The 25757-nt window shown below is 37.8% G+C and overlaps 1 protein-coding gene across 1 annotated transcript in view; it reads right to left on the bottom strand.

Moving 5' to 3' along the window:
• The window catches only part of LOC123455527 (prolactin-like), a 51322-nt gene that overhangs the window by 4873 nt on the left and 20692 nt on the right, over positions 1 to 25757 (bottom strand). The window contains exon 2 of the mRNA XM_045136356.1: positions 794 to 969. Coding sequence (XP_044992291.1) covers positions 794 to 969 — 176 coding nt within the window. The remainder of the gene's footprint in view (positions 1 to 793; positions 970 to 25757) is intronic.

Raw genomic sequence — 25757 nt, 5'->3', positions numbered from 1 at the left:
GATCAGTTGGTAAAAAGTGAAAAGAAAAAGTCATGAGTAAAAGGTGTTGCTTTCTCATTTAGCCTGTAGTGCCACAAAGTCATTGACATGAAGACAGAGGTGAGGTACTCACATAGTTCTGGAACGTTTTGGAAGAGAAGTCACTGGTAAACTGAGATAGGATGAGAGGAATAAAAAGAATAAAATCTCATGAGTTTGGACTTATGAAAACATATTTATTGCAAACATAGAGGCACATTTTCTTGTTGGCTGGCCCTCAGAGATGACAAACATTAGACATCAGAAGAGAGAACCTATAATTACTTCTAAACCAGCTTTCCTATTGAATCAACTCATGTTCTAGAAATCTTAAAACAATGATTCTCATTGTTGGGGCAGATTTGAAAATCTACTATATTTTCTATTCCTTCTTTGACATGATTTCAGGTTAGGTTAGTTCTATGCCATCATTCATTGCCATGTAATTCTGTTTTTGGATGTGTGCAGTGGTTAGGTTAGAAAAGCCAATATTGACTATCCCTTTCTAAACATAAATAGGAAATCAGAGTTTTTCTCCAGACACACTTTTTAAGATTTTATGTCACAAGTATAGAGCTTTTTAAAACTCCTTTAAAAATAAACTAAAGTTGGAAAATATTTTGTGAACAAAATGTTGATTTTGAAATCTTTGAGAGTCTTTGAGCCTGACAGACTCTGTTCTGCTTCTAGTAGCTTTCTCTTATGTAAGAAGTTGGGTCCTAAGTACAAGTCCAATCACTGGTATGAAAAAGCTGGAAATAGCTCAGGTACTTACAAACTGGTTGTACATTCCTGAAGACATATCTTGGATGACTTTGGATTTGTGGATGGCATGCTCAAATAGTTCTTCAAGGAAGACTTCGCAGCGGCCATCTACAATATGACACTTAGGCTCTGAAGCCACGTTCCCCCACAGGAGCAGGTTAGACAGGAGCAGCAGCAGAATAGGCCCTGCTAAATAGAAATAGAAGCCATTCAGGGAAAAACTAGTCACCTGAGCTATCAAGACCCATGTTCCCTAGGGAATCTTTGCCTATCCATAGTATAACTGGCTTCATGAATTGGCATTATACAGCTAGGAGGGGGCCAATAAGTATATCCAACTCTGAAAATTTAGGTATATAATTAAATTTGCACTGATATAACATGAGAAATGGCTAACTTTATGCATTTCTGTGTTGGTACCAGGAATGATTTTAAACATTGCAGTATCTGGAATGAAGTGAATTCCAAGGAGAATTTTTATTTTTTTTCTTCAAATAATTGCATGCCTTTATAGTACTACTGGCTTTCAATGGCCAGATTCTTTGATATTTGTTTTTAACCCAATGTCCAATATTAAGTAAGGATAGCATATTGTATCTGTGTGCTTTATTTTCATGATTGATTAAAGAGTCACAACAAAACTCAGAATAATGAGTTTACATGTTTGACATTTTATCAAAAACTCATAACTGAAGTAGACTTAAAATACGCCTAACACAGCAGAAGAGGAGGCAGAAAGATTGTAAGAGCCACATGGTGAGACATAAAGCCCAGAGGCTTTGCCTTACCCCAACAACTGACTGCTGCTCCCAAAATGCATAACCCCCAACCTCATGGGGAATTCCTATATCCCCGCTAGGAGGACCTCCAGTAGAAGGGGGCAGGGATGAGGGAAAGGATGCTACCAACTCAGGATGTATCCAGAGTAAGTATGTTCATAATTAATACATTAAAAACAAATGGAAAATATTTTCAAATGGTTTTCTCTAAATCTGAACATAACCCTGTATGCAGACTGTGACTGTTTGATTATTATCAAACTATATTGATGGGAGAGTGCACACAGAGTTCAATGGTAACTCCTAGGTCCTATTAATAGGTACCAGGAAGGCACAATGCCAACATCAAGGACTTCATACCTTTTCCTGTCACATCTAACACACCTGAGACTCCCTGTGCATCTGTGTGGCAGACACACATCCATAGTTCAGAGGCTTAGTGTAAGCAGAAGTGGTTGCCATTACTTGTGACCTTTTATGACACTAACATAGAAGTACTAGGAAGCTTGATTTTTCCAACTTTCCCTGCTCTATAAAACACTGCCTTTAAACATTTGACAATGATCAGTGTTGATTGTTTTTATCATATTGTGATTCATAAGATGGAAAAGGGCAATTTCTAAAATATCATTTACATGATCAATAAGAAAGAAAAACATGAAGATACCAAGTCAAAAATATTCTTCAAATTTATGAAACTATTCCTAAATAATACATATATTCTTGGTCACTTAGGGAATACAAAGCATTTTATAAATACAACAGAAAATGTTCCATGTTAGACCTGGGCAAGTGTTAATGGTTTATGCCTTGAAAAAAACCTAAAATCAAGTACTCAAAATAAAATATACTAAAAACTTACATAGCATACAATGTATGCAAACAATACTTCAGCAACAAAATGAGTTATTAGGTAACTTATAGTATGAATTTTCATTTATTCATAAATGTGATATTTTAAGGCTTTATTTCATGCAATATATACACATATGTATAAATATAGTATTTTTATTATCATTTATCATTTGAGGGCTTTACATTCTAAAGTTATAGTGGAGAAATGCATTCATCATTCATTTCATAAAATAAATTTTGTGGTTGTGAAAACTTCATTTTTAATGCCAATATCACCTACAAAGCATAGGCAACCATTAACATAAGTCTGCCTTTCCTTCTGTAATGTCATCTGGCAGATACATAATGGCAACTAGTACAAGAACTAAATTTTCTATGCTTACATTAGGCTTCAGAACTGAAAGATTGTGCAAGTTGATTCAAGTGGGCAAAAAATATATACCACATATAGCAACCAAAGGATGTTATTTTTTTTTCCTTTTGGATTAGAGATAATTTTGGAGTCACTGACCCCTATGTCCCAAAAAAAAATCCAGCTTCTTAATCTCCAGATCATTTTGATCTGCACTGATGCTTGTCTGAGAGCTAGCTGGACTGTTGAGGCATGGTTACTAGAACCACTGTGTTCCTCACATTGGAATCCAGTTACACTATCCATTTTCTTCTCTCTCTTCAATTAAAACAAAAGTTGTTCTTAGATATTGCTGCATGTATCTGTGAGAATGACCACCATATGTGATAACTACTCCAGGAGTCTTTCATGCCCTCATGCAACTGCTTTCTAGAGCAACGGATTAAAAAGATCTTCTAATAATGGATTAAAAAGATCTTCTATATATCTGAGCTTATGTCTGTTTTCTCTAGGTAGCATACAGATGACTCCAAAGACAGAATTCCTTCTAAGACAACTGATGATCTGACATATGTTTATTTTATTAGAGGACCATGCATAAGGATTACTACTTACAGGAGAGTGGTTGATTTAAGAAGAGCTGCATCTCTGAGAAGATTCAATGTATCCTGAATGCTGTCTCAGGAAAGAAGTCAACAGCACCCGAGTGCTGTGCTCAATTACTTTCCACCTCCTATATACTCGAGCACACTGCCTCAAGGCCATCCATACCAAAAGGAAGGAAGAATAAATATCTACAGACCTAAATGAGGGTCCCATGACTATTCTCCTTCAGGGAATGTTAACTAACATCCTGACTATAACCACAAACCAAGCACTATCTGTATTGTTCGGCTTCTTTCTACACTATGACTGATTCCCAAGTTATTTTGTAGATCACCAAAGCCATCTGCTCCATGATGACTGGTGTTCAAGACCCGCCAGGAGGAAAATAGTTATTCCATAATACTCCTGCATATTCCTTGAACTCCTATGATCTTTCTACTTACTTCTACAAAACACTATCTTTCGTTCCATTTTATTCCTTCACTCCTTGCTCCAGAATTGCTTTTTTACATTCCAACTTGTCTTATTTTTTGTATCTGTCAGGATGACGACTGTAATGTCTCTTATTTTCTATAAATCCCTGTAATATCCTTAGCACTTAGAAGAAACACAAACTGGACATTACAATGATTTTTATGTTTTTATTAATATTATGTAAATTGAGCCCAGTAAGGATGAGGGGAATGTTTTAAATAATATAAATATCTGATAAAGTTGAAACTAGGCCAAAGAAGCCCTGTTAGTCTGAGAGGGAAAAGAAAAAGTGAAACATATCTAAGAAAATTCAGAAGAGCATGGTTAATTATAGTTATTAGAGAACTATAGAGTTATTTCATGCTTGTGTCCTAAGATTTTAGGAACCATTAAAAGATCCATAGTACTTAGTCATAGGTCAGTTACATGACATATTATTTGTCATTTCACAGTGTCTGAATTTTTTCTTGCAAAGTAAATAATTGAATTTGTTTTACACATTATGACACTCTACTCCTTCATGAATGAGAATAAAAAGATAGCTCACTGGGTGACTATCCTCTGAATGTGGTTTCGTTGGTTTTCCAATCTCTTTGGCTATTGATATGATAGCATCTGAGGCTCCTTCCATACGTCTCAGTGCAGTCACTAAATGGTGCATACAGTCATTCCAAGTGCCACCAGACAACGTAATTTGCATAAATTCTTTAAGCTGTCTTTAGAGCCACGTTGGTAGAAACCATAATAGAGTTATGACCCTCTCATGAATACTGCCATGATTATACATTAACTCATCTGTGATTGAAAATGCACTGATGTATGTTGGCTACTCCAGTGGTAATAAAAAGGAAGAGTAATCAACTGATATTGCAACAGATACTAGTAAATGATAGGAAAGAAAGGAGCTAGGCCAAGTGAAGAATGGTCATATAGGTTCTGAGGAGTACTGTGACATATGGTCAAGAGTAAAAGATTGAATCAGATTTAACCCAAATCTTCATTCTTACTGTGTATGTAGGTGTTACAGATTCCTTGTTACCTTTCAGAACTTAAGCTTCCTTATTTTTTAATTTTTTCTTCTGTATGTTTATATCATTTATTTTAATTAGTTTTGTAATCAGTGAATACAGTCAAGTTGGTACCATTGTTAGCCTCCTCCTTGTCTTCACCCTCCCCCTGACCCTCCTTGTTGGTGCATATGAATCATACATTGTGGGGTTAGCCCTCAGTTATGGGTAAAAGGAAATGTTTCTGTGTATCATGACCCAACGTGTGGCTCTGACATTCTTTCTGTCCCTCTTTTGCAAATTTCATCTGCTTCACTGATGAGGTCTTGGGAGCCTCTGTGTCTCTGGATATCTGATTTGGTAGGAGTTGATTATTCTCTGTGCCTATCTCTTTCACTCTTGTACTGGTATGAGGTTCGCCAAGAAAACAGCATCCTTGCTTGTTTCTTCAATTATTCCCAGTTTCAGATGGGGCCCTTTTGAAGTATGATGGGGTGGTTCTCTCCTTAGGATCTGTGTCTATCTGAAAAAGAGAAGCAGATTCTCTGACAGAGAGTAAAGTTAACACCAGATAAATGGGATAACCATTATTTTTAAGAGAGAATTTAGTAGGTGTAGGCTCTTTTGTAGCCCATGATTGGTGGTAGCTTCATAGTGGAGAGTGGGCACATTTTTGGATCTGGTTGTGACTTGTTTTCTAGCTCTAGCTATAGGTTCCATTCCACTGAGTTAGCCAAGATCAGTTGGTTTCGCACTATGGTGGTGTGCCACTATTGTAGTTGTGTGAGCATCATGGCAGGTTATTTGCTGCTAGCCATGCTAACTCATGGTTAGACCATAAGTTGCTTGGACTGATTTTGGTCATTTTCCCCCAGTCACCCTGTAGCACCTTCTGGAACTAGACACACTGACTGGGGACTGACACTCTTCCAGCTTTCAGCCATGCCACTCCATAAGACATGTCAACCACATATGGTGTCTTCAGCAGCAAGGTCTTACCACTAACCTTTGGTGGGTCATCAAGTACAATGACAGAAATCTGTCATTATTTTAGGAAACCATATAGGTCTATCTGATCACAAGTTTATTGTGGATGATAGCCATCTGCTGGTACTGGGAGTTACAAGCCAGTGCCCATGAAGAGAAGGAAGAAAAAGATAAGTGATATAAAAGAGTTAGAGTGAAGATGAAGAGAAAGAGAGAGAGAGAGAGAAGAAAAAAAGAAGCAGTAGAAGATTAAGGTCAGTCGTCATTGTACCCTTTTCCCCCCATCCCCTCTCTTGTCCTCTCCTCCCTCCTTACCCACCCTATTGTCCAGACCTTGAGATGCTTGCTGGGTATTTCAGCATCTTGGGTAGATTCAGGTTAGGTGCTATAGATGAGTGAGACTATGCATTGATTGTCTTTCTGTGATTGGATGAGTACACTGGGAATGATCTGTTCCTGGTTAGACCATTTCTTTTTACAAATTTCATTGTGTCATTTTTTCTTACTGCTTTGTAGAAGTCTATCATGTAGATATACCACAACTTAGTTATCCATTTATCCAGTAATGGATTGTTTAAGATCCTGTGCTACTGTGGTTTTGCTCAGGAAGTCTTTTTTCTATTCCTATATCATGGAAAGTTCCTCCTATGTTTTCTTCCAATAGTAGCTGAGAACCTAAAAAACAAGCTGGATATGCTAAATGAAGGCATAAGGAAATGAAAAGAAGAATTCCAAGAAGCATCAAGAAAATCAGAAAATGATGTGGAAAGGGAACTTGACAGAGGGATGGATACCATACATAGAAAAGTAGTAGAAAATGCAAACCTAATTGAAAAAGCCCCAAACTCCTTAGAGGCTCTCAAGAATAGAGTCAACCATGTGGAGTACAGAAACTCAGATCTAGAAGACAAAACAGAAAAATCAGTTCAAGCCTGAAAAAGCTTGAATAAGCTCAAAAATTTCTGTGAACAGAACATGAGGGAATTATGGGATACCCTTAAATGTCCTAATATTTGGATAATGGGAATACCAGAAGGGGAAGAAATTCAGACCAAAGGCATGGAAAACTTATTTAACAAAATAATCAAAGAAAAATTTCCTACTCTCTAATAAGAAAGGCCCATCAAGATATAAAAAGCTAACAGAACTCCAAATAGATTAGACCAAAGGAGAAACTCTCCAAGATATGTTGTCATTAAGACTCTAATGATATGAAGACCTTCTCATCAAAGGTAAGGGTTGAGTTACATCCTGAGAAATATTACATAGTATTCATGGAACTTCCCCTTAAGACACAGGCTAACACAAGGATGGGAGGAGCAGACACCCTAGGAGGTTCTGAAAAGTCAATAACATACAATGCTGCCAACAAGAAGCTATTACCAAGATAAACTAATACAAATGTATTTGGATTCTTTTACACATAGCCATGAATGTGTATTTAAACATGGATGTGCAATTCAATTGAAAATTTTCTAAGATACAGTAAGTATAATTCAAGAGGCAAATTACTGATAAGGTAGGATCCTTTGTGGGGCCAATTTGTAGACTTGCTACAATATTTTTTAGCATTTGATTTTAGGTATAGTTTATTAACTGTGTGGAGTAATTTGGCTTTGATTTTTCGCTATTCCTCTATAACTGTGCATCTGTGATCACCGTCATCTGACAGTGCCCATGATAACCTACAACACTGTTTTGATAAAGCCTTAGCTGAATACAAAGGAAATTGAGTTAGTGAATCTACAACCAGAGTGTTAACAGATATGTACCAATGAGTACAGTACATAAAAAGTGAACTGATGAAATTAATAAAGTTTCTCTTTACCTTCTTTATGGCCCATTAGATCTGCAATCTCATTTGATGTTTGTTCTAACTTTTAAACCCACTAATATAGCCTCCTCTTCACTATTTTCCTGTTTTCTCACCTGTCCTAAATTTTCTATGTGGAAGGAAAGGCCTAAAAAAGTCAAAACTACAAGATACTAAGTATTTTAAAGATCATATTTTTCTTGTATTTGACCTCAATGCAATAGTGTACATATAAATGTACTTATTAATATATTTCTTCCTGGAGGTCCAAGCTGATATGTTTTCTCTATCTAAACATTATAAAATTATACATTTCTTTTACTTACCATTGAAAATATAAACTTGTGCAATATTGAGTTGATTATAAGTCAGGAATGAAATTATGTAGACTATGGTAAAATTAGGCATAAAAATTGGTCATCAATTACAAAATACTGAGAAATGAACATGTTATATATAAGATATTAATTAGCATTTACTTATTAATAAAGTTGTAATTATTTAAATATTGCATTTGCTTAAATATAACGTAAAGATCTGCTTTTAAGACAAAAAAATAGCAAACTTATAAAAGTTTAATCAGTTACTAGGAGTGTTGGAAAGTTGAAGACTGACAATCTACCATAGGAAATGAAAGAAAAACACGAGTAAAAATGTCTGTAGAAATGTATAGTTATGGAAAATATAGAAACTCATTCTCTGAATGGTCATGTGCAAATAAAAATATTTTTTAAATAAATTGGAAAAATATGAAATCATCACATTCTTTGAAAAATCTGACCTTTCATGAAGTTATGTCCATTCTCCATGTTTCATTTCTTGTTAGCTGATTCTTTGTGTTATCTAGGAAGGTATATTGTGATGAATTTGTTTCACAATACCTCCTACTTTATACTTGAGTGGATGTCAATCATTCAGGTGATGACAGCAGAGGAAATGAGGTACTTACCAAGTTAAGAAGTATTTTTGAAGAGAACTTATTAGAAACCTCACTAAGTATGAGGAGTATGAATGAAAATCCAATGGATGGGCTGGAGAGATGGCTTAGTGGTTAAGCGCTTGCCTGTGAAGCCTAAGGACCCCGGTTCGAGGCTCGGTTCCCCAGGTCCCACGTTAGCCAGATGCACAAGGGGGCGCACGCGTCTGGAGTTCGTTTGCAGAGGCTGAAAGCACTGGCGCGCCCATTCTCTCTCTCTCCCTCTATCTGTCTTTCTCTCTGTGTCTGTTGCTCTCAAATAAATAAATAAATAATTTAAAAAAATCCAATGGATAAAAAGGCAATAAGAATACACCATTATTATACCAGTGCAAACACATTCTATGAAGGCCCACTTATATTGAAGGCTTATCTATTTTGTCCTGCTTGAAGTTAGCTGTCCTTGAACAGATCATCGTCAGAAATGGAGAACCCACTTGTAAACCAACTTTCCTATTATGTAAATTCAGTGGCTGGAAATCTTTAAAAATGATTACTTGAATTTGGCTAATTTATTTTTGTCTGTGAAGACATATTTCATGGGATTTTGTTCAAGATGCTTTCTGCTTCAAACTTTACTGAATGTGGTCAGTGGCATGAGGTTGCTTGAGGGAAGGAGCCACAGTAGACAAGGTACTTACAAATCCAACATACATTATTTAAAGAGATGTCAATGATGGTCTGAGACAGATTGGTGGCATAATGAAATGTCCTTGAGTGACAGTTGGAAGTGGCCAATACCATTGGAACATGAGAGCATGGAAACCATGTTTCTTACGGAGCAGCAGGCCTGACACTTGCAGCAAGAGGAGCAGAAGCACCCCTACTAAAGAGAAGCCAAAGCCACTTGGTTGTGCTATACTCGTCAGAGGTTAAAACCGTTATCATGTGCTGTGAATCTTTCTCTGTCCACGAGCCCTCCACTGTGGGATTTTGTATTACAAAGAAGCAGTGGTGAATAAATATCTCTAATATGAAATTTTAGGTAAATAAATACATTTGTGCAAATATATGGTTTGACAAGTGGGTAACTATCCACATTTTTGTATTTCTATCAGAATTGATTCAAAATTTTGCAAATGCTTGGATGTTAGGTTCATTTGGAATAAGGGTTGTTAAGCCATCTGCTTCATGTAGGCCAGAGTTGGGTATATGTTGATTTTCAGTGAGCAAACTTTCTCAGAATTTGTATTTAAACCAATATTTCATGTTTTGTAATAAAAGCACACTTGTGCACTTCATTTTCATTCTTAAAAAAATAAATAGGGGCTGGAGAGATGGCTTAGCGGTTAAGCGCTTGCCTGTGAAGCCTAAGGACCCCAGTTCGAGGCTCGGTTCCCCAGGTCCCATGTTAGCCAGATGCACAAGGGGGCGCACGCGTCTGGAGTTCGTTTGCAGAGGCTGGAAGCCCTGGCGTGCCCATTCTTTCTCTCTCCCTCTATCTGTCTTTCTCTCTATGTCTGTCGCTCTCAAATAAATAAATAAAAAATGAAAAAATAAAACAAAAATAAATAAATAAATAAATAGGCTGGAGGGATGACTTATCAGTTAAGGCATTTGCCTGCAAAGCCAACAGATCCTGGTTTGATTCCCCAGGACCCACCTAAGCTAGACACACAAGGTAGTGCATGCATCTGGAGTTCATTTGCAGTGGGTGGAGGCCCTGGTGCACCCATTCTCTCACTGTTTATCTCTCTCTTTCTCAAATACATAAAAATATATTTAACAAAATAGAAAAAAATAAATATATTTTTTTTAAAAAGAGTAAAAACTGGGGCTGGAGAGCTGGCTTTGTGATTAAGTGACTTTCCTGAGAAGCTAAGGACTCACGTTCTATTCTCCAGGTGCCAAGAGAGCTGCAAGCACCCAATGTTGCACATGCACACAAGGGGCACACACGTCTGGAGCTGGATTGCACTGGCTAGAGGCCCTGCTGTGCCAATTTACTCTCACACTCTCTCTCTAAAATAGGAGTCACTCCAAACCACCCTAGGGAGTATTTAAACAAAACCTAGAAAAATGTAATTTTCTTCTGATAAGTGAAGGTGCATAGGTTTGTATCACCCACAACAGAGAAGCAGGAGAGAGCAAGACCTACCAGAAAGGAAGGAACTGGCCAGAATCCCACCAAGGCATTTGCCTTCCCAATGTGTGCAGTGTGTATTCCCACCTGGCAGAGCTGAAAGAACAGAGACAAAACAAGGAAATTTTTAAACCTCATCAAAGTCAAGAAACTTGAAGGGGAGATGGCAGAGACAGCTGAAGGGGACAGAGGTGGAACAAGCTGAGCAGTTCCAGTACAACTCCAGGCTTCCTGAACTCTCCCTTCCCCAGCTTTCAGACCTGTGAACCTCTGGAGAATCATCCAGCCCCCCTGTGGCAGAGCATCCATCACAGCTGATCAGAGTACCAACTCCACAGCTTATCATGGAGGGATAGAGGTAAGAACTCAGCATTGGTGAGGTTGGACGTCACCCCAAAAGGTAATGAGGCTGACTGACAAAACAAGCAAGTACATAAACCTGTGCAGGAAGTGCTAATCTCTCTTTCCATGTCAGAGCAGGTTATAAGTTACGTATTTGTGAATACCTTTATGATTTTCAATTAAACTGTATTTAGGGTTGACTATTATTACCTTTGATGCTTTCAAATTCATAGGGTCTTTGTCTTTTTCTTCTGTCACTACTGGGGACACGATCTGATTTAGATTCAGACTTATCTGGAACCTATTTCAGAACAGAAATCTCAACCTCCCAGTGAACAGGATTAAGGGTATAAATCAACACACAACCTTAGGGGTTTTGGCTTTATAAGGTAATATGTTTCGTGCAATCCCCACAGTTGAATACTCTGTGCTTGTTTTTACTGAATTTTAGAAATTTAAATTTTCTATAAATTGATCCACCCAGCCCACTAGAGTACTTTAATACATTACAAGACATGAGTAAGGAAATAGAAATACTAAAGAAAAACCAGGCAGAGATACTAGCACTGAAAAACAAAATAAGTCAAAAAGTAAAATAAAATAAAAAACCCTCTGTGGACAGTCTCAAAAGTAGAATAGATGAAGGAGAGAATATCAACAAACAGAAAGATGAGCTAATCAAAAGGTGTGAATAGGAATTTCAAGATATTTGGAACACTATGAACAGATGAAATATAACAATTTAGCATATAGTAGAAGGAGAAGAATTTCAATCCAAAGGCATACTAGGCATTTTCAACAAAATCATAGAAGAAAATTTTACCCAAATTAGGAAAATGGCAATGCAGCTACAGGAAGCTTTTAGAAGGAAAAACATGGAAAAAAATCTCTCCTCAGAAAGTTATAATTAAACTACTAAACATGCAAACCCAAGAAAAAATATTGAAAGCAGTTAGAGAGCAAAATCAAATCATCTACAAAAGAAAGCCCAGCAGGATCACAACCGATTACTCAACACAAACATTAAAAGCCAGAAGGGCTTGGAATGATGTATTCCAAGTTCTGAAAGATGACAACTGTCAACCAAGATTACTTTATCCTGCAAAGCTGTCACTCCAAATTGAAGGAGAAATAAGGACTTCCCAAACAAAAATAGGCCAAAGGAATTTATGACAAGTAAGGCAGCTCTATAGAAAATACTTGAAGGAATCCTTCATGCTGAAGAGAAAGCAAAGCACACACATAAGCAAACTGGGAAAAAATAAACCATACTCAAATAACAGTCAAAACAAGACAGTAAAGCGGAAGAAGGAAGCACTACCAGAACAAGAAGAATGGAAAGTATAAACACACAAATATCAATAATAACTCTTGATATCAATGGCCTCAATGCCCCAACCAAAAGACAAGCTTGTAGACTGGATTAAATGGCAGGGTCTTGATGTTTCTTGCCTCCAGGAAACTTATCTCTCAATAAAAGATTGACACTATCTTAGAGTGAAAGGATTGAAAATGGTATTTAAAGCAAATGTACCTATGAAACAAGCAGGGGTTGCTATCCTAATATCTGACAGGATATACTTCAAATGAATATTAGTGAAGAAAGATAGAGAAGGTAAATTCATACTGATTAAAGGAACACTCCAATAGGAGGAAATTACAATCCTAAATATACACTTAACAAGGGGGCTTCATGTTTTATCAGGCACTATTAGACTTAAGGTCACAGATAACACCAAACACAATTGTAGTGGGTGACTTCAATGCCCCACTCATCCCACCAAAAATCAAACTGAGAGACATCTGAATTAAATGTTGTTATGGAACAAATGGGCCTCACAGATACCTAGAAAAAATTCCATCCAAATGCTGCAGAATATAAACTTTTCTCAGAAGCACATGGAACATTCTCCAAAATATAGCACATATTAGAACACAAAGAAAATCATAAAAATACAAGAAAATTGAAATGATCCCTTGTACTCTATCTGACCACAATGGGATTAAAATACAAATAAGCAACAAGAAAAACTACAGAGAATACAGAAATTCATGGAGACAAAACAGTACATGATTGAATGATTAATGGGTCATTGAAAAAAAACAAAAATGAAATCAACAAATTCATAGAATCAAAGATGATGATAATACGACATAACATACCTTTTGGGCACAATGAAGGCAGTCCTAAGAGGGAAATTTATAGCTCTAAGTGCTTATATTAAGAAATTAGAGAGTTCACAAGTAAACAATTTAATGTTTCACCTTAAGGCCTTAGAAAAAGTAAATACAATGAACAAAACATCAGTAGATGGGGATAAATAGTAAAGATGACGGCAGAAATTAATGAAATAGAAGCTCCAAAAACCAATCCAAAGAATCAATGCAACAAAGAGTTTGTTTTTTGAAAGGCTAAACAAGATTGATAAATGCTTAACAAATCTGACCAGAAGAAAGAGAGAAGAGAAAAAAAGTTAATGAGATTAGAGATGATAAAGGCACCATTACAACAGATACTAAAGAAATTCAGAAAATCATAATAGCATGCTATAAGAATGTATGTGCCTCTAAGTTTGAAAGAAATGAATGATTTCCTTGATTCATATAACCTACCAAAATTAAATCAAAATGATATAAACCATTTAAATAGACCAATAACAATTATGGAGATCCAGGCAGCTATAAAAGATGGATTCACCAGTGAATTGTACCAGACTTTCATGGAAGAACTAACACCACTGCTTCTCAAACTTTTCCATAAAATAGAAAAGGAATAAATTCCATCAAACTCCTTCTATGAAGCCAGCATCAGCCTTGTATCAAATCCAGACAAAAACAGAACAACAAAACAAAACAAAACAAAATTACAGACCAATCTCCCTCATGAGCATAGATATAAAACTTCTGAACAAAATATTGGCAAACAGAATACAAAAATATATCAAAAACATTATTCACCCCAGCCAAATAGGCTTTACCCCAGAGATGCAGGAATAGTTCAACATATGCTAATCAATAAATGTAATACACTATATAAATGAACTGGAAGACAAAAATCACATGATCATCTCAATATAAGCAGAAAAGACATTTATCGAAATCCAACATCCCTTCATGATAAAAGTACTACAGAAACTGGTAATAGAAGGAACATGTCTCAACATAATAAAAGCTATTTATGACAAATGTACAGCTAACAGAATACAAAATGATGAAAAACTTAAAGCTTTTCCACTAAATTCAAGAATAAAAAAAAAGGTGTCCACTATCTCCACTTTTATTTAATATAGTACTGGAAATCTTAGCTATAGCAATAAAGCAAGAGACACTCATAAAAGGGATACAAACTGGAAAGGGAGGGATCAAATTATCAGTATTTGCAGATGATTATCTACAACAAGGACCCTAAAGACTCTACCAGCAAACTGTTAGAGTTTACAAATCTTTTCGCACAGTAGCAGGATACAAAGTAAACACACAGAAATAAGTAGCTTTCCTATATGCTACCAAAAAATCATGTGGAAGATGAAATCAGGTAATCGCTCCCATTCACAGTTACCTCCAAATAAATGAAAAAGTACCTTGGAATAAACCCAACCAAGGAAGTGAAAAATCTCTACAATGAGAACTTTAACACACTCAAGTGAGAAATTGCAGAGCATACTAGGAAATGGGAAGACATCCCATGTTCTTGGATGGGAAGAATCAATATTGTGAGAATGTCAATCTTACTAAAAGCAATCTACATATTTAATGCAATCCTCATTAAAAGTCCAATGGCATTAGGCACAAAAATAGAAAAAAAAAAGTAAAATTCATTTGGAAGCACAAAAAAACTCAAAAAGCCAAAACAATTTTTTTTAATTTTTTTAATTTATTTATTTGAGAGCGACAGACACAGAGAGAAAGACAGATAGAGGGAGAGAGAGAGAATGGGCGCGCCAGGGCTTCCAGCCTCTGCAAACAAACTCCAGACACGTGCGCCCCCTTGTGCATCTGGCTAACGTGGGACCTGGGGAACTGAGCCTTGAACAGGGGTCCTTAGGCTTCACAGGCAAGCGCTTAACCGCTAAGCCATCTCTCCAGCCCAAGCCAAAACAATTTTGAGCAACAAGACTAGTGGTATCACCATACCCAATTTTAAGCTACATTACAAAGCCACTGAAACAAAAACAGCATGGTACTGGCACAAAGACAAACATGAAGATCAATGGAAGATAATAGAGGATCCAGATGTTAATGCATGCAGCTACAGCCATCTTATTTTGACAAAAATATTCATTGGAGAAAAGATAGCCTCTTCAACAAGTGGTGTTGGGAAAATTGGATATCTATATGTAGGATGATCAAAATGGATCCTTGTCTTTCTCAATGTACAAGAATCAAATCCAAATGGATCAGCGACCTTAATAATAATAACTGAAACTGCTAGAGGAAAGGGTAGGGGAAACCCTTTAACATATTGGCATAGTCAATAACTTTCTGAATATTATTGAATTGCTCAGGAAATAAAACCACTAATCAACCACTGGGATCTCATGAAATTACAAAGCTTTTTTTTTGCTTTTTTTTTTTTTACAACAAAGGACACTGTGAATAGAGAAAAGAGGCAATCTACAGAATGGGAGAAAATCTTTTCCAGCTACACATCTGACAGATAATTAATATCCAGAATATGCAATGAACCCCAAAAAACCAAAACAACAAGAAATCAAACAACCCAATTAAAAAATGCACTATGGAACAAAATAGAGAATTCTCCAAAGAAGAAATAGTGATGGCATATGAACATCTAAAAAAGTGTTCTACAGCCGTGGCCATCAGGGAAACGTAAATTAAAACTACTTTGAGATTCTATCTCACTCCTGTCAGAATGGCTATCATCAAGAAAACAAATGACAATAATGTAAATGTAATCTGGTACAGGCATTGAGGAAATCAGTGTGGAGGTTCTTGAGACAGCTAAAAATAGATTTACCATATGAACTAGCTATCGCACTCCTGGGACTATATCCTAGTGAATCTTTTCACTGCCTTAGAGATACTTAGAGATACTTGCACAACCATGTTCTGCTCTATTCACAGTAGTTAGGTAATGGAAACAGCCTAGATGTCACTCCACACATGAATGGAAAATAAAGATGTGGCACATTTACACAATGGAGTTCTATTCAGCAGTAAAGAAACATGAAATTATGGAATTTGCAGGGAAATGGAAATGGAAAGGATTACACTGAGTTAACCCAGGCCCAGAAAACCAAATGTCACCTTTTTCTTTCTCATATGTGGATCCTAGATACAAATATTTAGACTTGTGTGCAAGCTGCAACCAAAAATTGGTAGCAGAGGCCAGTAAGGTAGAAAAAGACTATAAGGGAGGAAGAAGATGGAAGGACTTACTGCAATACAATTGTATTTATGTATTTAGAAGAACAGATTACAGAGAGTGGAATGGCCTAAGTAAGGCCATGGGAAATGATTGAGTAAAAGATTGTTGGGGGAGGGTCAATCAAAATTGAAAATATTCTGAATAAGACATATGAAAGTTTACATTTTGGAATGATGGCACATCTAGAAGTCATAGTTTATTAATAGAAAATTTTCAGTGCCAAGGATGGATTACCTTTCAGGGAGTTGTTAGTCAAGGAGGTCCCCGTTGCCTCCAAAACATTACAAGCTATTCCCAGGGCTTTTGGTTTCCTATGAGATACAGATGGTAAGACTCTATTGCTGAAGACTTTACATGCCTAGGAAGCAAGGTCACTGAGAAATCAAGCTGGAACAGAGCTGAAAACTTCCTCCCTGTATACAAGATAACTGAAAGCTAGAAAACGCTGCACTGCATGCAGCCCTATGAGAAACAAAAGTCCTTGGCATTGAAAACAGTGGACTGGACACTGGAAGCCTCAAGGTTAACCAGATAGGCCAAATGATTGAATGGGTGAAATAGTGGCATGTCTGCCCTGGGGGAAACCAACTACCCTTTAATTGGACTGGAGGACTGCTCTGTGGGAGGGAATTCATGCCTGGTACTGCAAACCTAATCAAAAGCCTATGGTAAGGGAGGTCATGAGCCTGCTTTTGTCTGGCTAAATGCATACATTATGCCCTGTAAGCACTATACTTAATGTTCGTATTCATATATTAATGCCATGCTCACTCTTGGTTAGAGAAGATTGTCTTTTCAGATGGTGGTGACCCTGGAATGACACAAAAGGCCATAGTACTGAGAAGGGATGGAAGAGTGTCCATCACTGAAACATCTCCAAGGCTCAGGGACCATTGTGGAAGAGGTGGTGGAAAGAATTTAAGAGCCATGGAAAGGCTACAACTCCTTACAATGCAACTGTCAAGACAGAAATAGGCCTTGATTTCCATGACCTCATAGTGCCTAGCAATACCTTAGCAAGACCCTTATAATAGTAAAAAAAAAGATGATCACAACAAAATAAAAGAGAGACTAAAGTAAAGAAATAGGGAATGTAATATAATGGAGAGTGTAGTTGTGAAGGGAAAAGTGGGAGAGGGGAGGGAATTATCATGGTTTATTGTCTGTAAGTATAGAAGTCAATAAAAAAAATTATACGTAAAAAAGTCCAGTCTATTGGGCTTGCATAAAAAAAAAAGCGCTATCTGTTGCCTTTTACCTGGTGCTGAGGAAGAAAAGATTCTGGTCTTAAAATGATCTGCAGTTAAATTTACTTGAAACAATTGCCAGAGACTTAAAATTACTTCTTTTTAAAATTGAGGCTTAAAATAACTTCCTGAGTACAGTGAGTTTTCCTAACTTGTTAACAAAGGGATAAGGGATTTCTTCCAGCCTGTTGGTCCCCATGTAGAGAGACAGAATGCCAAAACCTAGGACTTCATACCTCACCTCATCACGTCTTACACACTGGGGTCTTTCCTGTGCTTCAGTGTGGCAGACACACATCTATAGTCCTGAGGCTCAATGTTAAATGTTGATTGTCATTACCTGTGGCCTTTTATGTCCAAACACAGAAAACCTAGGAAGCTTTACTTTGTCAAATTTCCATGCTCTATAAAACACCTAACGTAAAAAAATTTGAAAACCACCAGTGCTGGCATCTTCATTCATTTGCTAATTTAGCAGATGAAGAGATAAAATCATTACTAGAATAAAAATTTATGTGCTCAATGGCAAAGAAAAATATGGTGATGCTATGTTAAGATTATTTTTTGACTTTTGTGACACTACTCCTAAGTAATGTCTAAAATACAAATGTATTTCTAAGGCATGTAAATTATAAAAACAGCACTTGTGTCTAAAAGACACAACAAGGCATGCTAGACATAAAAGCAAGTAAACAAAAATGAAATGCTCAAAATAAGATACACTAAAAACTTGTGAAGCACACAACTTACCCAAACAACCATTTGTTATACCACTGGATTGTTGCTAGACAATTAATATTTTGTATTTTCAATAATTCACAAATGTGATGCTTCTAAGAGTTTACTTTATGCAATGTGTGTGTCTCACCTGCTTTACCATTTGAGGGATTTTCACAATCTAAAAAAAGTAAAATGGAGAAAGGTATCTTTACTTTAAAAAAAAGACAGATTATTCTAGTTGTTGCAAATCTTTTTTTTTGTCAATACCAATTAAAAAGAAAAGGTGATCATTCTCACCAAGCTACTTTTCCTTCTGTGGTATCTTTAGGCAGATAGCAAATTGCAAAGCAATTCTTTTCTTTCTTTTTATTAGTTTTCTATTCAGCAAATACAGGCCGTTTGGTACCATTATTAGGCTCATCCATGGCCTACCACCTCTCCATTGGCCCCTCCTTGTTGATGTAAATGGGTCGTGCGTTGTAGAGTTAGCCCACAGTAAGGATAAGATAAATGTCTCTGCATACCAAGACCCAACATGTTGGCTCTGACATTCTTTCCACCCCCTCTTCTGCAAAATTTCCCTGAGCCATGTTGGGTTCATTTTTGGTCTCCTTCAGTGATGAGGTGTTGGGGCCTCTGAGGCTCTGGCTCTCTGATTTGGTAGGAGTTGATTTTTCTCTGTGCTGGTCTCCTTCCCCCTTGTGCTGGTATCCAGTTCATCAATAAACAGCACCCTTGCTTGTTTCACCAATTTTCCTTAGTTTCAGTTGGGGCCCTTTTGAGGTATGATGGGGTGGCTCTCTCTTTAGGATCTGCATCTATCTGAAAAAGAGAAGCAGATTCTCCAACGGAGAGTAAGTTAGCACCAAGACAAATGAGATAACCCTTACTTTTTTTATAGACAGTTTAATAGGTGTAGGCCCCTTTGTAGCCCATGATTGATTATAGCTTGATATGGGAGAGTGGGCTTATGTTTAGATATGATTCTGACTTGTTTCCCAGCTCCAGCTATGAGTCCTGTACCACTGAGGGGATCAGTTAGCCAATTCAACAGCAGTTGGTTACCCAACATGGCTGTGTGCCACTATTGCACTTGTGTGGGCATAACAACAGGTTATTTTTTGCTAAGTAGGTTAGACCATGAGTTGCTTGGAGAGATATTGGTCATTTCCCCCAGTTGCCCATGTAGCACCTTCTGGCACTAGACACACTGACTGACTGGGGAGTGACTATCTCCTGGCTGCCAGCCATGCCGTTCCCTTTTACATGTCAGCTGCATAACGTGTCTTCAGCAACAGGGTCCTACCACTGACCTTTGGTGGGTCATCAAGTACTCTGACAGAAATCTGTCATTCTTTTAGGAAACCTTGTAGGTTTTTCTGATCAAAAGCTCATTGTGGATGATAGCCCCATGCTGGTACTGGGAATTACAGGTCAGTGCACACTAAGAAAATGAGGAGAAAAATAACTAATATACAAGAGTTAGAGAGAGGAAAGAGAGAGAGGCAGGGGGAGAGGGAGGGAGGGAAGAAGTAGAAGATTTAGGTTAGACTTGATAATACCCTCTCCAGTGTCTTGTGGTTCAGGTGTTTCCTATAAGGGCCTGGTGAAGGTTCAGCCATTTAGTCTGCCTTTTAGGAAAGAGAATTTTATGGCACAATTGCCGTTTGGGTCCAGATTAGTGTTTCCCACCCCTTCAATGCCCTCCCCTCCTTCCCAGTGCATCCTAGTGTCTAGTCCATGAGATGCTTGCTGGGTATGTAAGGTATCTTGGGTAGATTAAGGTTAGGTGCTGTCAATGAGTGAGACTATGTGGCAATGTTTTTTCTGTGATTTGGTAAATTCACTGAGAATGATCTGTTCCAGATTCACCCATTTTTCCTCAAATTTATTTGTGTCATTTTTTCTTACTGCTGTGTAGAATTCCATTGTGCAGATATACCATCTTAGTTATCCATTCTTCTAGTGATGGACATTTGGACTGATTCTACCTCTTAGCTATTATGAATTGAGCTGCTACAAACATGGTTGAGCAAATCTCTCTGGCCTGTGGTTTGAAGGATTTAGGGTGGATGCCCAGTAAGGGAATAACTGGGTCTCCATATTGCTTTCCAAAGTGGTTGTACCATCCTACAGTCTCACCAACAGTGGATGAGTGTTCCCACTTCTCCACATTCTTGGCAGAATTTATTTTCATTTGATTTTGTGATGTTTGCTATCCTTATGAGGGTAAGGTGGAATCTCATAGTTGTTTTAATTTGCATTTCTCTGATGATTAGGGATGATGAACATTTTCTTTAGTGTGTGTTTGCTATTTGTGTTTCTCTGTGAACTGCCTGTTCAGCTCTTTGCCCCATTCTGTGAGTGGGGTGTTTGACTTCTTACTGTTTAGATTTGAATTCTTTTTGGATTCTAGAGATTAGACCTCTATCAGTTGAATAACCTGAAAATATTTTCTCCCATTCTGTGGTAATCTATTGGTTTTGCTTATTGTATGCTTGTCTGTAAAGAAACTCTTTAGCTTCATGTGATCCCATTGGTTGAATGACTGTTTAAGATTGTGAGCTACTGGGGTTTTGTTCAGGAAACCTTTTTCCATTCCTATATCATGGAAAGTACTTCCTAAATTTTCTTCCAGTAGTATTCGAGTTTCTGCTCTTATATTGAGGTCTTTGATCCATTTGGATTTGAGTGTAGTACCTGGTGCAATGTGTGGATCAAGTTTCAGTTTCCTGCATGTGGTTATCCAGTTTATCCAGCACCATTTGTTGAAGATGTTATCTTTTTTTGTAGCCTATATTGTTTGGGCCTTTGTCGAATATCAAGTAGCTATTATTGCTTGACCCAAAGCCCGGGTCGTCAAGTCTATTCCATTGGTCTATACTCCTGTTTTTTTTTAAATTTTTATTTATTTATTCATTTATTTATTTATTTACTTGAGAGTGACAGACAGAGAGAGAATGACAGATAGAGGGAGAGAGAGAGAATGGGCGTGCCAGGGCTTCCAGCTTCTGCAAACGAACTCCAGACGCGTGCGCCCCCTTGTGCATCTGGCTAACGTGGGACCTGGGGAACTGAGCCTCGAACCGGGGTCCTTAGGCTTCACAGGCAAGCGCATAACTGCTAAGCCATCTCTCCAGCCCTATACTCCTGTTTTTATGCTAGTATTATGCTGCTTTTATTACTATAGCTTTGTAATATAGCTTTAGATCAGGTATGGTGATGCCACCAGAGGTATTTCCTTTGCTGAGGATATGTTTGGATATGCAAGACCTTCTGCCTTTCCATATGAAATTTGAGATCATTTTTTCTATCTCTGTGAAGAACACTGTAGGGATTTTAATGGGAATTGCATTAAATCTATATATTGCCTTTGGTAGGATTGTCATCTTCACAATGTTAATTCTGCCTATCCAGGAGCATGGGAGGTCTTTCCATTTTCTCAAGTCCTCCTCAATTTCTATTTTTTGGGTGTTTTTATGTTTTCGCTATATAGATATTTCACTTCCTTGGTTAATGTTATTCCAAGGTATTTAAAAGGAGAACTTCAAATTAACAAAATTCAAAATGAAAAAGGAGAGATCACAACAGACATAAGTGAAATTGGGAGAATCATCAGGACTTATTTCAAAACCTTCTACTCCACAAAACTAGATAATATGGAGGAGATGGATAAATTTCTGGATATATACCATCTACCAAAGCTAAACTCATAACAGATTAATCACCTCAATGAACCCATCACTCTCATGGAGATTGAAAAAGTAATAAGAAAACCTTCCCAAAAAGAAGAGTTCAGGACTAGATGGCTTCTCAGCTGAATTCTATCAAACCTTCATGGAAGAACTCAAACCAATCTTTCTAAAACTGTGCCACACAATTGAAGAACAGGGAAAGCTACCCAACTCCTTTTATGAAACTAGTATCACCCTAATTCCAAAACCAGGCAGAGATGCCACATGAAAAGAAAACTACTGGCCAATTTTCCTAATGAAATTAGATGCAAAGATCCTGAACAAAATGCTCACAAACAGAATCCAACAACACATCAAAAGCATTATCCTCCTTGACCAAGTGGGATTCATCCCAGGAACACAAGGGTGGTTGAACATATGGAAATCTGTCAATGTCATACACCACATAAACAAGATGAAACATAAAAGCCACATGATCATTTCGATAGATGCAGAAAAGACCTTTGACAAGATACAACATCACTTCATGATCAAAACATTGGAGAGAATTGGCATGGTTGGTTCATATCTTAACATAATAAAGGCAATACACAAAGCTCTGAAGGCCCAAATAATACTTAATGGAGAGAGACTGGAGGAATTCTCATTAAGATCAGGAACAAGACAGGGTTATCCTCTCTCACCTCTGCTTTTCAATATAGAACTGGAAGTCCTAGCTCAAGCAATAAGACAGGAGAAGGAAATAAAAGGGATATAATTTGGAAAGAAGAAGTTAAGTTAGCTCTATTTGCTGATGACATGATTGTATATGTAAGAGACATGAAAGACTCCATCCCAAAACTCCTGAAGGTGATTAACTCCTATAGCAAAGTAGCAGGATACAAAATCAATGCACAAATATCAGTAGCATTTCTTTATTCAAATTACAAAGATACAGAGAAAGATATAAGGGACATAGTCCCATTTTCAATAGCAACAAAAAATAATAAAATTCCAAAGCAATTTAAGGTGCTCATCTGCTGTTTCTGTCACCATCGCTGTCACATGAAGGCTCAGAAATTAAAGATGCTTCAAGTTGATTCAAGTGAGTCAATGAGGATATGACATCCAGCAACCAAAGATACTTGTTTCTCCATTCTTTTTTGTTTTGGGTATTTTATTTATTTATTTTCAAGCAGAGAGAGAGGAAAAAAGAATGGGCATGTCAGGGCTTCTTGCTTCTGCAAACAAACTCCAGATGGATGCACCACTTTGTACATCTGGTTTTACTTGGGTCCTGGGGAATTTAACCCAGGCTGTCAGGCTTTGTAAGAAAATGTCCTTAACTACTGAGCAATCTCTGCAGCCTCTGTCTCTTCCTTCAACAAAGTAAACAAGTTTGGACCCATTTACAGTTGAGATCCAATGAAGTCCAGCTCCTCAGTCTCAGCATGATTTTTTTTTTTTTGATCTTCATTAATTCTTGTTTGAATGCAAGGTCAGATGAGGGAAACTGTCCCAAAAGAACTATGAAAAACCCAGTAGGAAAAGAATGGATAAACATGTCAAAGATTCTGCTGAGGAGATGAGAATTCAGAGCAGCATGGTTGGATCTACTTATTTGAGAACTATGGAGTCATTTCATGCTTCAGTCCTGAGAAGTTATGAACTAAAAAAAAAAAAAAAAAAAAACACATGACACTGAGGGCAATAGCAATTTAATTGTATTGTCTCTCATTTCACAGTGAAAGTTGGCTCATGGAGAGACATTGGGATTCATAAAACAACCCAATATATCCAAGCACTTGGTAGCATGGATGCTTTTATAAAAGTTGCTCACTTTTGGATTATATGAACTAAACTTATATTAACTTACTGTTCTAAAGTAAGTTGTGAATTATAGATTTGGCAAATCATACTTGTGCTATTTGTGGCAGAGTTTTATAGGACCTTCTAAATTGTATTGATAAATTTAGCATTACAAAACAAGATGATGTTTACAAATTGTATTTTTAGATTTTGACTTATTTATAGGGTCTCCTTATTTTTTAAGAAGAGATTCATTACACCTAAACATACTACCAAAAGATCAAATTAAAATAAGTTTCTAATGGGGTAGATGCATGTTTAGTGGTTGCTGTCATGAACCAGTCCTTCCCTTGGGAACTTGATAAGCACCACCTTTATCTGCATAAAGTGCAGGTGGTAAGCCACTTTAAAAATAGCAAAAATTTGGACTTCCGGTTAAGATGGCGGCGTAGGTACCACGCCAAAGCAGCCTAGGGGGGAAAAAGACCAAAAAAACTCAGCAAAATACACACTTTTACTAAAAAGTGAGGTGTATAGGAAATTGAAGTGGCAGCGGAGAAGTAGAAGAGTTATACAGCATCCAGAGCCCGCACAGGCGGGAAAAGTGGCTCCGGCAGCTTGGCCAACCGCCGCGGCCGCGGCGCAGCAGAAAACCACCAGACTCGGCTCGAGCCACAGGAAAAGCCAGGTGCGGGCGCTTCCCCTCACACCACACTCTCCGCAACTCGGGAAACATGAGGGGAGAGCAGTAGCGAGCAATGGAGGAGCAGACCACGAGGTAGAAGAATGCGTGGAACAGCGAGACAACCAGAGCAGCCGCGGCTCCCTCCCCTCCCCCACTGCCTGAGCCCAGCTCCAGCGAACAGAGCAGCGGCCCGGGACCCGGCCACGCCAACTTGGGCTGACAACGGGACCCAAGCAGGAGCAGAGTTCGGGAGCAACATCAGCGACTCCAGCACCGGTACCAGCGGCCCCAGCAGCAGCAGACCCAGGAGCGGCAGCAGCGGCAGATCCCGCAGCAGCAGCTTCAGGGGGAGCAGCGGCAGTGGACACAGCAGCAGCAGCTTCAGCAGCAGTGGTGGCTCCAGCATTGGCAGCTACAGCAGCAGCAGAGGCAGCAGCAGCGGCTCAGTTTGCCCCGTAGGAAAAGCAAGTGCCCAGCTCCAGAAATCAGAACACCAGCCCTACAACCCAGGCAGCAACTTGACTGAGACCAAAATCACCCAAGGTAACTGGGATTGCACCAGGGAAGGGTCTCACTTGGTCACAAGCTGACTTGGATCCCTCAACAGACCAGAAATCTAAACCTCTTTGTTGATAGAGGATCTGGTCATTATAATAACTACTCTTGCATACATACTCGGGGCTGTTTTTGATTGAATGTGTACAGTGTTTAGTTAAATTTTAGAATCTACCTGTATTTTATTCCACTCAGCCTGCTTGAATACTCCTATAGCAGGGAAACTCAACCCCTAAGAACATCTTTGTAGATACTCTGAGAGTCTTAAGAGCCAACCTAATACCTTGAGGTCCTACCCTGAAAATATATTACATCAAATCAATTGATACAGCTAAGAATACACAGCTAGCTAGAAAATCCAAGCATTAACTTAATCCAAGATGCAAAAATATATACATTATAACACAAGAAACACTAAAAAGCAAGACGATATAAATCCACCTAAAAGTATTAATGCATCAGAAATGTCCTCCAGTGAGAAAGAGTTAGAGGAAATGCCTGAGAAAGAGTTCAAAAGAATAATTATAAATATGTTCAAAGAGGTCAAAGAACACATGAAAACAATCAAAGAAGAAATCAAAGAGGAAATCAAAGGAATCAAAGAAGAGGCAGGACACCAAT

Source organism: Jaculus jaculus, chromosome 17 (assembly GCF_020740685.1).
Source record: "Jaculus jaculus isolate mJacJac1 chromosome 17, mJacJac1.mat.Y.cur, whole genome shotgun sequence".
In the NCBI taxonomy this organism is placed as follows: domain Eukaryota; kingdom Metazoa; phylum Chordata; class Mammalia; order Rodentia; family Dipodidae; genus Jaculus; species Jaculus jaculus.
Note: the sequence above shows the minus strand (reverse complement) of the source record. Positions and strands in the feature narration are given on the sequence as shown.